Source organism: Rissa tridactyla, chromosome 7 (genome assembly GCF_028500815.1).
Source record: "Rissa tridactyla isolate bRisTri1 chromosome 7, bRisTri1.patW.cur.20221130, whole genome shotgun sequence".
Classification (NCBI taxonomy): Eukaryota; Metazoa; Chordata; class Aves; order Charadriiformes; family Laridae; genus Rissa; species Rissa tridactyla.
The window spans coordinates 53,682,816-53,699,755 of NC_071472.1; the positions used below are offsets into that span (position 1 = coordinate 53,682,816).

A 16,940-nucleotide genomic window follows, 5' to 3' on the forward strand; every position below is an offset into this window, starting at 1 on the left:
TTGTTTCGTGCTAATACCTATGAAACGGCATCCGCAGCAATTTGACTTTTCTAAGTCCGCTGGGAGTAAAATGGAACATCAACAAAGTTTGCGGCCATAAACACAACCATAAATTTAAGCTTCTTGGAACTGTCTTGACACATTGTAACTAGTGGAAGCTAGTCTTGAACTTAATTGTTGTTTCAGCTCGCACCTACGCTTAGTATAAATACCGAGGTTCATCTCTTCCTCTCACAACAGGGCTCTGAACCAAAGACTGCAGTCAGTCAAGGTCTTCTCCCAGACCACTCGGGGAGTTCTGCTCCTGTGCTTTGAAATCGGAACTATCTGTAAAGAATAGAGAGATTTACAAACTTACCTTGGAAACATGGAACTGCGAATTGAACGTATTCCTACGGGAGAAATCATCCGCGTGGTTAGTCGCAATGGAGAACGCAAGACTGTAAGCTTTGTTTTTATTGTGTTCTTTTCCCTTCTTGCAGTGTTAGTTACAGGATAACCAGTTTAGTAACCGTTATTCTGAACTGAGAAATGCTAGGGCAAAAATAATGAGGCTTCCGCAAGACTGGCTGGTCATCGGGGTGAGTGTAGCTGTGTTGTGAACAGTTTTCTCTCCTAGGATGAAATCGGTAGCAATGAATGTTAAGTGACTGGGAGTTTAGAACATGACTAAAGTGCATTTCCTGGAGAAATACTTCAGTGTACCAAAGTTGGCCTGACTTGCAGGTGGTGTATTGGCTCAGCCACAGTTATTCTACCAGAATTTTGGGAGCACTTTCAAACTACAAAGGAAGGGAAACAGCTTTGAAAAGAGTATTTTGATCCTCTTCAATATCGATTGTCCGTATTGTCACTGCATTCATGCCCTGAATGTTACAGGAAGGTTCACACGTCAAAAATTTAGTGGTAGAGGAACACATGAATGGACCGTTATTAGTATCTTGAGGAATGGGGTATTCTGTTCACTTGTGATTTTTTTTTTTTAATTGGGTTCAGGGTTTGTTCATAAGCAAATGGAAAGTCCACGAGCAGATTATTTCTGTTTTTGACATGGTAGATGTAAGTGGTTAAGAAAGACACAGTACTTTTATAAGAATAATTTCAGTTTTCAGTACTTGGAAGGAATGGCCATTGTGTGTTTTGCTTCAGAATATTTTCAAACTGGATTTGTAGACTTGCTAATTAAAAGAGTCTAAGCAGAAGGAAGTGTACAAAAACTTTTAAAAATCCTCCTTGTGTTTAAATGTACCTAAATGCAACTGAATTTGTATCTCTTTGTCATAGGTACTTCTAATAGATTTTCCGTTCTGGTGGCAGATTGCTCTGGGCAGGGCCATCTTGTACTGAAGCACACATCTGTGCGTGTCGCTGCAGTTTCCTAGCATTGTCTTTCTAGTAAGTAATCTGAAACTCCATCTGAAAATTAGCTAAGGCAATTTGCTCTGTGGATTGCACAATTGTTAGGTAGAGTCATTTTACTGCAGAAAAACCTGAGAGGTCTGCCTTGTGGGGAAAGGAGATAGTGGCAGTTGTGGTGTTCTTTGGTTTCCAGTAACTGGTCCGGGAATGTTACTGACTTATTTGTAGTGACAGTAGAGGACACTGGCTGGACTGAATCGCCTTTCCCAGAGGGAACTGTTCCTTTAAACCTTACCCCCAATAGCGTGTGCCAGGATCCTGGGGGAGACATCAGAGAGAGAAAAGCTATTAGTTCAGCTTTCTGAAAAGTTTTAAATACTCATTAGCAGTCCATAAAACCGTAATTTGCTACTTTGAGGACAACAGTCTGTGTTTGTCAAGTACGGTTGGTGCTGCAGGAGTGGCCAGAGAATAGTAGTTTCTGATGTCCTGTGCTTAATACAATAGTTAAAGATACTTTGAACTGTTGCAGGAATGGGAGCTGCAGAGCTTTACTGTTGCAGCTCCGTGTGCTTCAGGCTGTTAGAATTAAGTCATATGGAGAATTTCCTGGGGATTCTGGCTGGAGTGCCTCTGGTATTTCGCACGTAGGTGGGATGAACCAAGATACGTGTACCTGCATCCACCCCGGCTTTTGGGCAATCGCTCCAGAGCGGGCTTCGAAAGATACGCTTTTGGTGATTCTCCCAAACGGGGGTCTGCAGGGAGGGGATGGTGAAATCCTCCCCGGTTTTCGAGGTTTCTCAGTTGTGCGCGGGGTGGGGTGGAGGGGGAGACAGGTGCGTCTGTAATTGCGGGCAACAGGAACGCGAACCGGTGCAGTGCGGAGGCTTTATCAGCAGGATGCTGCTGTCCCGAGCAACGCCATCAGTGCGAGCGGGTTCCTGCCCCCGCGGAGGAAGAGGTGGGGGTCCGGGTGCTGCGGGGCCCAGCGCTCCCCGCTGCCGGGAGGTGCGGGGGGAGCCGCCGGTCGCCGCGTCCCGCCCCGCCGAGCTGACGGCAGGTGAGGGCGGAGGCAGGGCCGCGGCCTCCCCGCCCGCACTCCGCATGCCCGGCGCTCGGACATGCTCACTAGCGGCGCGGCGCGGGCTCCCGTGGGCAGTCGGTGCCGAGGGGCTGGCGGAGCCGCCGTAGGGCCCCGAGCCGCGCGTCCCGGAGGCGCCGAGAGCAGGTGAGCGGGGCGGCGAGCAGGGGGGCTGGGGGGGGCGAGCGGCGGGGACGGGCCGCCCCGCAGCCCGAGGAAGGGGGAGGGGGAGGGATAACCGCGGCCGCGATCACCCGCCCCGTGCTCGCCCAAAGGCACCGGGGCTCGGCCACATGGCCGCGGGCTGCCGGGAGCACGCTGCCGGCTCCGGGAGGTGCAGGGCGGCAGCCGGAGGCGGCACCGGACGGTCGGGGCTTTGGCCGTTCCCCCTGGAGTCAGCGCCCTTCCCGGAAACTCTGAAATTTCCACGCTAGAAACAAATGACCCTTTGAGAGTAGCCGGCATCCTGGAGGGTTCCCTCCGCTCCCCTTCCGTAGCCTTCCTAAATACTCTCCGTTAACGCTTCTCTGAGTTTAGCCCAAATACAGGGAGGTCCTGCCCGGAACGGGGTGAATCCTGCCGGGGCTGGAGTGGGAAAGGTGTGGTTGGGCGTGGGGGCAGGAGAAAGGCAGCTCCTGAGCTGGAACGTGGCCCTGTCACGGCCAGCATGTCAGGGAGCTCCTGCCTTATTCTTCTGAAGAATGGTTTTCTGTACGTACCGAGCTTGTTTTCTACGTTCTCCAGCTCTCATGTGCTCACTGGTGATATGTCCTGCAGTTATATTTATTCTGGAGTAATTCTTCCTTGTTTGCCAGTTGCTTGCGCCGGTGCCTAAAAGCACTTCATGAAGAAAGCTCGGTATTTTTAGTCCTCACTTACAGGTGGGGATGTTGTCAAACACCGTAACTTCTTTAGCTTAGACCACAGGTCTGTCTCCCTGCTGAGACTCGAGGGTCCCCATCTGTTGTGCTGCTTTCTGTGCCAGTCTTCCCCTTTTCTAATACATGATTTATGGAAGGAGTCTGACTCTCTGCTGAATGAATGTCTCATTCTAGTAACTTGAACTTTCCAAGTAAGCCGGCTTGATCTGCATCCTCATGTTTGGGGGGATTACAGGATAAAAAACGATTCTGGGTTACAATGCAGAGATTATTCTGTTTTTTATTCTTTCTGTAATAGTTGCTTGAGGTGGAAGGCTTCTCCGGAACTGCTTGTAGATGACAGCTGCCCAGAGTTAGAAAGTGACAAATGAAAAAACTTGCTTGTTTGGTGGGACAAGCCATGAACACAGAACCACATCTTAGAGTAACTGGGAAGAAAGACATTTTTCTTTTGTCTCCTTTTGGAGCAATAGACAATTACCAGCTGTCAGCACCTTTTCAAAACTCTTTTAGAAACTGCCTAAGGCTTACAGAACTGATGAGTTCTTAATTTTTACGGTAGGCCCTGGTATGGCAACCACTGTCATAACGCTTAAGGATTTTCAGTTTTGATACTGGGTGAAATCCTGTGTTTTAGGGAGGGCCAGGGTAAATATAAATCTTGTCTTCTGTTCTGCCTGGCAGGGACCAATGGAGTGGTAGACTGAACGCATGCTAGCCTAATTTATCATGACATAAAGGACAGATTTACTTATTTTTTTTTGAAGAAAAAAAGAAGTCTGAATCATAATACACTAAGGGAGTGAGAGATCCCATGTGACTCAGGATCCAGAGTGTGTAATTTCTGTTGTCTTTTGCATAACTAATAGCAAAGAAACTTGTGATTTATGATGCACCATCAGAATTTATAGTATAGAGAAATCATATAGATCCTGACGCAATCATTCAAGCCAGGTAGAAGTTTGTTTGTTTGGGTTTTTTTTTTTTAAGTTTGGCCTCAGCCCACTGGAGGTAGGACAGTAAAAAAACTGAGGGCCGAGGAAGCTTAATAACAGATCAAATGTGGTGTTTCTTTTCTATAAATGAGCTCAAGCTCTGTGGAGGCCTTTATGCAAAGGTAAGATAGTCTGCATCTTGTTCCAGTAGAATTCAGGCATTTGGGATTTTTCCTGTTGTTTGTAGTGTCATGTTGCTTATAGGACCCAGCCTCATTGTGTTGGGAACTGCGTGCTTTCTAGGAACAGTACAAATTCCTCTACCGCTGTCAAAATGGCCAGTCTGCACCAAATGCAGGAGAAACAAACTGCAGCAGCTGGGCACAGTCACAGAACAACGTATAAGCTGTAGCTCCCGTGTGTCTCAGTCCATGGGCCCCTCCCTCGGCTGTGCGCTCTCACCTGGCAGTTCTGAATAGTTCCAGCGTGCAAAATGTTGAGGATGGCTGGGCTGGAGCACTTTGCCTGCCAGTTCGAAGCAGTAATGGGTGAGGACTGTTCGCAGAGTGCTTTCAAATAACTAATGCCTTCTGTAGGACGAATTTATATCTGGGGAAATGCAATGTGTTACTGGCACTGCAGAAAAGGAGGTGGAGAGAACTGAAAGTACAGCTGATTTTCCTTAGGATGGTGTGTCCTACTGCCCTTTGTAAGGGATGCAAATGTAAGTAAATCACTTGTCCTTTCATACAAGCTAAAGAACCATTTATAAAGGCGTATTTATATGTTTCTAAATGTTGCTGTGGGGAAAACCATCTCTCTTGTGCTTTGGCATAACTGTATTGATGACAGTCAAATGTGGTTAACTTTTCAGAACTTTTCTAAATTAAAACTGAGTAGTCAAAACAAATAGGTAATTTGTCTGGAGCAGTTTCCCAGCTCAGCTTGTCGTGTGAGCACATGAACGTCTCCACCTGCACAAAGAATACGATGGCGCAGGGAGAAATGTCGTGGATCAGGTGGGGATTGCTCCATTGGTAGCAGCCGTGCTTTGTACTGGCATAAAGCAATTGCAGTTATAGCATGTGTTTGTCTTCCGCCAGGGATTTTACTGCGTTATATACCGCTTTATAACCAACTTGTGAGTGATGTGGTTGGCTTTGATGAGGATTACTATTCCTGACTTCGATAGACACCATACATCTAACCTTCTATCATCTTTCTTAGTGGATGAGGTTTGAATGGCTTGTCTTTCTGTGAGATTGTAACACAGTTATTTTTCTGCCCCGAGGGAGCCACTTTTACTGTGCCTCTGTGTGGATTGAATGATCTCTCTGCTGGAAAATACCCTGCTCTGTGTTTTGTACCCTCCCCTGCATACTGTACTCCTTGGTGATGCATTAGTGGGGTCGGTGGCCAGCCCTCCTCGCAAAGTATTAATAAAGGTGTAAGCAAGTGGTATAAGTAAATATGAAAGGCTAACGAAGTTTGTTATGACATCTGAGTGGACAAATCTCAAGTAATTTGTTGCAACTGAGTCATGTTCTGTGGGGGTGGAAGGTCTAGTATTCTTTAAAGCCCTGCCCTGCATTATTAAATACTCTTCAATACACTAAGGAGCAGCAGGGCCGGTACCTTTTCTGTTTAATATATGTCTTTAGTGTAGACTGTCCTGTATTAAATTCCTGTACTGGAAGGCGATAAAGGTTAGTATTTAGAATTCCTGTGACATTTCTGCATGCATGGATAGCTGTCCCTGGCAGCTTTTTTCTTTAGGAAAGCACTTTGTCACGTGTGAATGACCAGCTAGCTGTTCTTCAGGGGGACACTTGCAGCCCTTTAACCGGTACATTGACCTTGGTCCAGCTTGGCCACCACCCTTCCTGTAATTCAGTTCAGCAGCTGATAATAAATGGCAATAGATTTTTAACATTTGGCAGTACCTTCGGAGTGCTACAGTATTTGTCTTCTAGGGAGTAAGGTGCTGGAGCTGGACGACACAGCAGCCTGCAGTTATTGGAAAGTTTTGTAACCAAATGGGCAGTCTAATTGTTGGTGGCAAGGAATGTTATGTCAAAATGTGTTCTGATTTTTGCCAGGAAATGGACAGTCTGTGAATGACCAAAAAAAGCCTCTATCCACGCTGTACCAAACAGATTTTTTTTTTCTCATAAGGGAGCTTTCTAAAATCATTCCTAGGCAAAAGTGCATGTCGACAAAAAGACAATTACGGTGGCCTTCAGCCTGCTGTTTGGATGCAGACGGGACCTCATAAGCTATAGCTGCTTTAAAAGGCTGTGCCTTTAAATTATGATTTCAGTAACTGCTTTTGAAGGCACTGTTCTGGTAAAAGTTTACCACGGATGTTTGACTCTATTTCCTTGTAGTGTTCTTATATCTGACCAGAGATTTCACCCTTACAAAAGGTAATGTGGAGATGTGGTCCTAATCTTTGAGACAGCGTGTACTCATAGCTGGAGAACAGCCGTTGTAGTGGTTTTAAGACTTCAGGGAAACCTTTGGGTCTTAGCAGCCAAGGCTGCGTTTCATTAGTTAGAGTGATCTGTGGTGCCTTATGCCAGCTGACCATCACCAGGTGTATTTGTCCATTTTACTAATGAAGAGGAGGATTATTGAAGGAGCTGTAACTCAACTAGAGACCAGTGTTTGTCAGAGGATTTTGGTGAGCTTACAGTTGCATTTTTTTCTTCATTACCATATACTCAATATTTTATGGCTGTCTTTACATCTGTTTTTACCACCTGCTGCCTGGCCTAGATGGCATATTCCTGTCCAAGAAAGAATCGTCTTCACTTCAGAGCTATAATGACAAACTGAGAACGGCAAAGAGGGTAAACTGGGCGCTCTCACTGTGCTTATTGTTCATGGCTGAAGGGTCCAGTTAAGTCAATGTCCAGTTATATCATGAGGAGATAGGGATCTGTTTAGCTTTTTAGAAAATTAAATTCCACTGAAACAGTATAACTGGAACCACAGAAGTAGGAGGAAAACTATTTTCCATTCTGAAGTATGTCTTTGTGTAGTGCTGCGAGTTGGGTTTTTTAAACTTGCTAACAGTAACTAATAACTTCTACATTATACACTCCACACTGAGTCATTGTTTACTCAGGGAAATGACTTTCAACAGCCAGACCTGTTTGCTAACTTTAATAACTAAAATATGCAGTTCCACGCATTATAAGGCAGCACACTATAATCAACATTTTTTAAAAACAAAACCGGACACATATTTGCAACGCCACACAGTGTTGCATTATAAGTGGTATTTCTGCAGTTCAGGTTTTGGTCTGCAGCAAAGGCTGGTGTGTCCAATGGTGCAGTTTTGAGAAGAGGGAGGATTATTGCACAAAACTATTGTTGTTTTTTTTCTAGAGTTGTATTGAACCTTCCAAATTAGAGACCAGAAAGCCTTGTTCTCTGTCCACACATCTTGTTGTTTTAAATAACAGGTTGTCTTATACTCTTAGGATTTTGGAGTCTGTTCAGAATTGCCTCTTCTGCATCTTGGGAGGGAAAGCCACACCTTTGCACCAGGAAGCCAGGAATTCTCTGTCAGAATTTGAACTTAGACAGCAAAACAGATGTTTCTTTTGCTTTATTTTAAGCAAGCACTGAAGTTCAGTTGTGAGCAGTTTTCTTGCCTTTTCTTGACTGTTTATCTGCTATTTTGTGTTCGCACTTTATTTTCTCATGGATATCACAGGTAGCTTTCCTATCCATCCATTACAACTATTAAGATTATAATAACAGCCAGGGTTTCTATACCGGATTGTTTTTTGGTGTACTGAACAAACAACGCCAAGTGCACACAATGCAACTCCAATAGGGTTTCTCCATCGGTTTGTTCATGCGGGAATGGAGTGGGGGCAGCTGAGCGTGCCTGACTCGCGTGTGAAGGGACAGTGTGGGAAGAGTGTTTGGACTGTTAAAATGTAACTTCTGAAGATATTTCAGATCTTCCTTTTGCATTTATGCATTTCTGAATGTTGTGGTCCGTTCTCTTTCCTTTTCCTTCAGAGCTACTAAGTAACACATAATTAGAAAAATATTGCAGCTTGGAAGAGAAGATTCAAAGCAATATAATTACTGGAAAAGCATAGTAATGTATAATGAAGAACTGTTTTTATGTCCGTTGCACCTTCCCAAAAACAACAAACAAAAAAAAGTACCTATCACATTTCTCAAGGAAACCAAATGCTGCATTTTGAAGAGTGTATTCAAAATGTGTATTTTGGGGGTAATAGAAGGGATGATTTATGCAATTTTATGAGATATTTCTAAAACAGGCGTGTGAGAGTCCCCAGAACATTTAAGAAAAACATGTGACGACATAATGACATGGGCACAATATCTTTTATTTTTGCCCGATAATTAAAGAATACATGGGTTGATGGTTATGGGCCATTTATATATTTGGGTAAAGCTTTCGGACATTATTTGTCTCAAGTATAAACTAATCTTATTTGAGATAACTGCATCCCAATACAAGGAAGAAGTATAAAGGAAAGGAGAGAAAAAGAAAAAAGAGTCAAAGACCTTTTCCCGGAGATTGCTGTAGGCAGTGACCACCTTGAAACCATCCTCTGCTGCGTTGGTGAGATCAGGGGGTGCCTGGTGCTGAGCGCATGGCAGGTAGCAAGTGTTGGGAGTGAGGACTTCTGTGTTGCTCTGGCAGCTTGGTCATGAGGGCACCATGTGAAGAGGAAATGTTGCAAGAGACGCGGAGTTCTGTATGCAAAAAACTTGTGGAGCGAAAGGGGGTGTTTGATCTCTCTCTTTAAACAAACCTGACCGGTTGCCAAGTGTCTGTTTCTGCTCTGATGATCCCTTGTCTAGGTGGGAACGAGGGGAGCTCCTTCCAACCTTAAGCCTTGAATGTATTTACCTGGCAACTGCTGCCATCCAAACCACTTTCTTAGGTCAGTTTGCAATGGGAGGAAAATTCCTCGGAGTAGCTCTGTGTAGGATGAGAATGTGAACTATGTCCAGGCTGAAGTCCATGGAACATAGAAGCTGCGCTCACGTAACTGTTTACTTTTTTCCTAGAAGCTTCAGGTAAGTTGGCTGTTTGTTGTTGAATGCATTTTTGCCTGAAATACAGGCCATCAGAAATAGGTAGCCTCTGTGAAAGGATCACATTGCCACCTGAGTGGAAACAGGGAGTGGAAGAAAACCAGTGTTGCTGCAGGTTGAGTGCATGTGTCTGGAAAGAAATCTTTTCCGAGCATTGTACAAGCAAGCTATTACTTCATGAGGAAGTTTTTGCTGTGACGAATATTGCTTTTTATTTTGGATAGGCTAGAAAGGTAAATTCTTGTGTAAAGCTCTAAAAGTAGCTGTGAGCTTGGTACCTGGCCTGTTTTGAGCAGTGAATTTCTCTGGTTAATTTCTCCAGCACTGTGCTGAACTCTTGAAAGTGCTTTTTAGGCCATGCTTTCACTGGCCCCAAACCAAATTATCTTAATTGCAAACCACTTATCTGAACTGATGGTTAGTCAACACAAATGTGACACAGTGCTTGTTAGAGTAGAAAATCAATCGGTGTTTAGTGTGGGCTGGATTGAGATTTGCGGATTTGATAGGGAACGAGAGGGTTCATTTGGGTCAGTAACTGGTGCGGTGATGAGTGTGTGAAGTCAGCTTCCCCCCTCCTGCGTGCATCCAAGCTGAGTCCAGCATCATCAGCCCTTGTTTCTAAGGCACCTGCCAGAAAGTGTCAGTTCTTCACAATCTTGTTGAATAGCAGACCAGTGCATTAGCTAGGCACGTTTCTGCTTCTGGTGTGACATATGTACCCGCATGCGTCAGGTTAGGTCATTTATATTGCTGATTTGTGATCATGGAACACTACGGCTGACAGTCTGTAGCCTCTAGTGTCATTCCTGTCCTTTTTGTGGAGGCTGCTGGTGGTGATAATATGATAATACACATGCATCACTTCTCAAGGTTTTAAACATTTGGAGGCACGTATATGTGTAAAGGGTAGGGGACAAAGCAAGCAGCCAGAGAGTCTTAGAGCTTCCTCCACATCGCTCTCAGTGAAATGCCCTTTCTTTACCTGTCTGCCAGGAGGATGTAGTCACCCAGTAACTAACATGAAGTTCTATTTAAGTCGGTTTTGCTGTAGTTCTCCACTCCCTGCCTTGTACCTGCACTAGCATCCGTTTCACCCTTTGGTTAATCAATTGAAACAAAGTTTGGAGAACAATGATGAAGGAGAAAAAAACAAACAACCTTTCTGTTTGTTTAGTTCCCTGAACGGTCTCATCACAGAGCTGAACAGATCTCTGTCCCTGTACAGAGGAAGGAGTGGGCCAGGACAAGCACAGCTGGGGACAGAGGATATCAGCTGTGTAGGTCAGCTTACAACAGCCTGAGACTGCTCTCTGGCACCTTGGAGGACACTTTCCGTGCTCTTTTCACCCTGGAGAAGTGTCTGTAATGTAACATCGTAGGAATGATGGCTTGTGTAGCCGTTCTCTTCCTATGCTACTGTTTTTTGACCCTTGAAGTCAGTGGTAGTGAGGAGAAGTTTGAGTTTGCTAGAAGGTTCTGCAGTCGTACTGGGGGACTTTTGTGCCCTGGTGTGTGGGCTGGTTGGCACTAAAACCTCCCAGCTTGTGGATGTGGAGCTAGGCCAGCTGTTTGGAATGTAAATGGTAATTAGTTGTTTTTTAAATGTTGCTTTTATTAAGCTTTACAAATAGGATACACTATCTGCAGTCCACTTCTTGTAATGGGGATTCCCAAACTAGAATACTTATTATAGCTCCTGAGCAGCACAGTAACCATCTGCCCATGGAGTGCCTGCATTGCTGTTGCCCATTAACGTGGTATCAGGTCAGGAACAGAGGGGCACTGATAAATCCTGGTGCAGCCAGCCAGGGAAAACCGCGCTTAGATACTGAGCCAAGGGAAACTGGTGTCTGTTCTGCCACTTGCCTAAGCAGCATGCAGAGCAGGTGGGGTTCAAAGTGGGGAGCGTGCCCCAAGTCAGAGGGGTTGGCCACGGATGTCTGGTGTGTTTTGCTCTCTCTGGAATAAATACACCTCTGCTGCTTCCCAGAGCATTGCCTATCGTGGGAGAGCCAACGCAATGAGGGCCTGGAGGGAGGACCCCCTGCCCAGCTGAGGATGCGGGGATGCCCACTTTTGCACTGGCTTTCAACAGGTCTAAAGGTTCAAAGGACTTTTGGGCCCTGTGGGACTCTTTACCAAGGTATACGTGTGGGGATAGTAGGACAGGGTTACTGTGTTGTGGTATCTGAGCATGACGTTGTAATCGACGCAGACAGAAAGGGTAAGGGAGAAGGAATTCATTTGGCTGCCAAAACCTTTCGTGCGAGAGGTTGGATCTGGACGGGTGCCCGTTCTGGGCATACACGCAGGTTCCTGCAATTTGTAGCTGCTATTGCTGTCACCACCAGTAGTGGCACCCAAGTAAATAAAATTTCGGAACGCCATCCTGCAATAGAAACTTCAAGAGGCTATTTCTAGACGGAATTGAAGCTGCATGTGATTTAGTGGACTGTAGCCTCATTGTGAGGGTAGAAGGCAACCAAAAGTGGTTTGAACTGGAATTCTTTAGAGTATTGTTGCTAATGCTGGAGTGGGCAGATGGATTAAACTATTTTGGAGCTGTACTCCTTTTTGATACCATACTATCACTCTTGTTAAAGAGGCTTCATAACCAGCTAAAAAAGCTTGGCAGTTGCTAGTGCAAGCCCATATTTTTAGGTGCTCTATTGATTTTGTTGATTCCGCCCCCCCCCCAGAAAAAGAGATGTTCTGGCAAAAGACAATTAAAGAAACAGCTTTAAAATGTATATACTAAACACAAAGATTATGACCCAGCAGGTAAACTGGAGCAGCAGAGGCAGTTATGGGTTAGCACTTGGATTTGTAAATTTTGGAATTGTAGGGTTCAGCTTTGCAGAGAACGGTAGTACCTGCATGTCGCTACTCCTGTGACCCATCAGCTGTTCCAGTAATTCTCCAGAACATGGAATTTGTCAGATCACCAGACAAGTGTGTGCTGCCTTTGTGCTGCCTGTCACAGACACCAGGAATCCCAAGAATGCGAAGGACACTCGCATTCCAGTTCTGTGTGATCGCCCCTTCCCTCCTCCTCTAGGGGCTAGCGGAAGCAGGAAAGGGGGTCAGGCTCGAAATACAAAAATGAATTAGTGAATATATAGTAGATAACGCCCATCACTCGCTGTAGTTTGCCACTCCCACTCCCCCCTCATTGTGGAAAGTCTGATTAAAGTCAGCCTCTCCGCCCTGACTGTCTGAACCATACATACATGCACAAATGCCAGATTCTCTTCATTCCAGGCTGCTGACTTCAAGAAGGACTTGCTCTGACAAGCTGGAAATGAGGGCTGGCAGCTTCGGCTGCAACTCAAAGGCTTTATCTCTCTTAAGACACTCTTGCTAACATTTCCCACCAATACTGTTCTGCTGGTAGGAGCTGTTGTATACACAGGACGCCATCAGGCACTTATGAATAAAGCTTTACGTTGTGTAACTCTCCTTAAAACAGGCGCTGAAGACTTCACAGAGCAACTGGCATCAGGCCCACAGCAGAGCTTGCTCTCCTTGCGCTTCAGCCTCATTATTTGGGGAGCGGTAGGGAGAGTCAGCTCAGCCTTTTGATTCTTTTGTGCCCCTACCAAGAGCTGGTGTTCTTAACAAAAAGTCTACTATCCGGCCTTCAGCTCCCACTTTGAATATGTCCCTCGGCTGATGGTGCACGCACCTCCAGCTTTCACAGCATATTCCTGCAGTTCATCACCTTGGCCTCTCTCTTTCCTCTCTGAACTGAACTCCCCCCTGGGTATCCCTTCACTTCTTCCCCACCTCACCACAGCAAGCACAAGTTCTTTGACTTCTAGGATCACTCTGGCTCCACCAGCAACTTGTTTCCCTGATCTTGCCTCCTGGCATTATTGCTTCACTGCTGCTTCTGCTCGGTGAAGGATGCCAACTGTGTCTACCTGTTAGGGTTTCTTTGCGTGAGCTTTTAAGCTGTCTGCTTATGGTGCGTATGCAGTCTTTCACTTAGGACATTTATACTCCCTGACCTATCTCAATCAATTGTTGAACTCAGCCTTCAATAAATGCTTTCCTGGAGTGGAACCTATTTGAGAGATGTCATAATGGTTCTATAGAGCATCTGCGCCAGTAATTGCAAGATGGCCAAGCTCTTACGATGTTATTTTTCTTTCAAAATGAGTATTAGAGCAAGTATATTTTTACATTCATATAATATTTATGTGGAATTGAGATAGTGCATCAAGCTTAAAGTTAAGGCATGCACCCAGATATAAAAATTTATCGTAAATCAAATTTGTGTAGTCATTATGGTTGTGACGTGATTTGGGCTTAATAGGGTATCTTTGTCATCATCATATTGCTTCAGAAGCCGCTTGCCACTGTTATTTTAGGTTGTGGAGGGTGTGTACATGTATATTTTCTAAAAACCGTAAGATCTACCAGTATCAATGTCTGCCCAGTACTTCACAGATTTCACAACTGGCTGTTAATAGACAAAACTTTTTTTTTTTTGGTCTGATTTTTGAGGGAGGGCTGTTTTCACAGAGGCTGTGGCCTTGACTTATGGCCATATAACTAATCATGTTGAGCAGAGAAGGGATCCTGCTAGCCTCAGCTCCAAATCCTCTCTCTTAACCATAGGACTGTGCTTTCTGGACATGGTGTGAAAAAGATTGGTGAAACAAAAGCGCTCGTTTCCCCTTATCTAGCTTAACGTGCAAAGAGCAGGCAGTCCCGAAGCAGCGATATGAGAGAATCAGAATCAGCATTGTAGTGAGGATTTTGAACAAGAAGCCGGCATGAGGTACCCATAGCATTTAACCTCTGTGTTTTATTCATCCTGGAGCAAGTGTAATTTAAAGTGACACCTCTATAATTGATGAAGTATCTTTTTACCGTTTGTTTAATTACCAGTTTCAATGTCTAGAAAGCAGTGGATCAATAATTTACAGCGATGAGCTTCCCTGTGTCCCTCTGTTTGTCTAGTTCAGCCATACAAACAATAGCTCCTGAAACAAACCCTCAAGTTTTGATGCTTTTCTTTTTCTTTGTGATTTAAAAGAGATTACCTCTCTTTTTCCTGCCACGGGTGTACTCCAACACAACTGAAGCTGATGGCAGAGCTCCCCCTGACCTCAGGGAAGCAAGGTTAATCCAAGGCTTGCTGGGCACACTGTATCAGCTCTCATCTTGTTGCAGTCTCCTCTCCTTATTGCTACAATAGCAAATGATGCTGCTCTGGCAATATCTGAGAGCTGTTAGAAAATTTAAGCAAAGGAACCAAAGCTGCTGCCTGTGTTTTATATGTATGTCTTACCTTATAGGCTTTGATAAAGTCTATTGATTTTTCTGTGGGATATACCTATTCTTGAAACTCATGGGCCCTTCTTTCAGGTTAGAGCTCAGATTCCCTCATGGTCCTGCGTCACTCACTACGGAATCTGTGCCTGTCGAACCAGAGGAATGAAAGTGTTTCCTTCTCAGTGCGATGAGTCTTCTGACAGTTCCTGTCATCATGCGAGCTGCCATGGACAGTAGGGTTTGCCCAGGCAGCATCACAACAAAAGGTCGAAAGATCCCCAGCCACTATGAGATCTCCAAGTCCTTGCACCTCTAGCAGGATGTGGCCTTACATGGGAAGGGGTCCCACCTATGCACTGGTGGCCTCAGGGCAGAAGAATACCTTTCACTTCTTTGAAGCTGTGCTCATCATCTGCATCAGCACAAGTGGATGCTTCCCGTTTCCTGCCTTTATCCTTAGGGGTGCTGGTCCTCCTCTTCTAATGGAGAGCAGAATGCTGTGGGACAGTTGGTACTTCTGTTAATGTCACAGCTGTCACAACCATCTGATTATACCCAAGTAACAGGAGCTGTGAATTCCTTCAGGATCTCTCATTTGAGTTGGAGGTCACAGCCCAGAACTTTTCTTTGAAACGGTAAAAGTAAAGGGTCAATAGGAAGATTGCCGGGCCTGCCTGTGACTACCTATTTTATCTGCCTCGGCAGGATTTATATGGTTTTTCAGCCACCCAATGTAGGACTAGAAGTAAATCAGAGAGCGAGAGAGAAAGGATTTGGATGTAGCCACAGCTGGGGAATGAATATTTCCATTCACTGCATAGGCCCATGTTTATCCAGATGTGGAACATGCATTCCTGAGAACCACAAAGGAATGGCCTCCTTGATTATTCTTTAGTGTGTATTTTGTCTTTGTTTTTGATTAAAACTATGTCCCTATTAATGCAGAAAATGTTGAAAATGCTGTGAGCAGGATAGCGTGGTTGTACTCCGTGTAGCAGGATAGTGAGCAGGGAGTTGAAACTGTCTCTCGGAGACCAGATATTCCTACACTTCAAAGGGTACTTATTAAGTTGCAAGCCAGTGACTTTTTTAAAAATTTATTCTTTTTTTAACATCAGCGCCATTACTTCTTTTACTTTAAAAGAATCCTGATTTAATGTAGTTCTGGTTCAATAGGAGAATCAACTTTTAAAATGTTGGAAAACGATATTCTGGATCATTTGATGAGTGCAAGCTGATGCTGGTGGATGTGGAATTCCCTTCTGAAATGATGTCTATATTTTCCAAGCATCCTGGAATTCTTCTGCCAGCATGATGGCAACTCATCATTCCCTTTTTACTGTTAACTGAGAATATATCTATTTTTGGATAAAAATGTTTGCAATTCGCACAAACATTAAAGACTTTGTTCACTGTGGGATCTGTGGGGTTGTGTCAGCCTGGTCAGAAGGAGATTACCTCAGACAATACCCTTCATCTGGTGGCTTTTACCCTCTTTTTCAGAAGCAGCAGAACAGACAGGGTAAAGGGAAGCAGTTCAGACATAAGCCAGCTGCAATATCATCTGCCCACGTGCTCCTGTTGGTTGCCAGGCCTCAAGGCTGACACGCTGCCAGATAGCCAGTCTGCGCTGCGCGTCGACTTTTCTTTCGGCCGCTTTTGGAAACTGCTTAGGCCATTTCTTTTAGCGTAATCTGGAATTTCTACAGATCATTGGATATTCTTGTTTTTGGGTTCGTGATCTAGTTTTACTCCAGACTGTTGTTGAAACTCTTTCCTTAAACTTTTCATAGGGGACTTATGCCATCACAATAAATGTCAAATGCTCTTTGTTCCCTTACAAAGAAGGGTTTGAAAGAAGTTCAGTGCCATATGTGTTCCTAATAGTTTTACTAGAACTTATTTATAACTTCTCACTGTCCCAAAATAACTGCCTGCCTTAGGCCAAGAAAGTCAGTTTGGGACAGAAGGGGAAAAAAAAGTGGTGGAAGTACAAATTGTGCCTGTAAACTCCACACTTATAAATCATCAAATTAAAAACTACTTGACTTGTTTGAATGTCTAAAGCGTTGAATGTGCCCTTTTTCTGGGCTCACAGAACTTGGCTGCGCTTGGTATTTTGTTGTTTGCTTACAGCATTGCTAAGTTTGCATTAAAAAAGAGTCACACCCAGAACGAAAATAAGAACTCGTTTCTCCCAGGTATCACCCGCTTCTGGCAGCAGAATGAGATGTCGCAAGAATGCCTGCAGATCGGTGTGTTCTTTTTTTTCCTTAAGGGACCTATAGACACTACATGGAA

At 44.6% G+C, this 16,940-nt stretch overlaps 1 protein-coding gene across 2 annotated transcripts in view; it reads left to right on the forward strand.

The window, feature by feature from the left end:
• The first annotated feature begins 300 nt into the window (after nucleotides 1–300).
• Nucleotides 301–16,940, forward strand: part of MYO1C (myosin IC) — a 57,938-nt gene continuing 41,298 nt past the window's right edge. The window contains exon 1 of one of the 2 annotated variants that reach the window (XM_054209963.1): nucleotides 301–442. In XM_054209963.1, the coding sequence (XP_054065938.1) occupies nucleotides 368–442 (75 nt within the window). In that variant the 5' untranslated portion in view covers nucleotides 301–367. Of the gene's footprint in view, nucleotides 443–2,396; nucleotides 2,591–16,940 lie in introns of those variants that run through there. The other variant, XM_054209964.1, reaches the window with a different exon arrangement.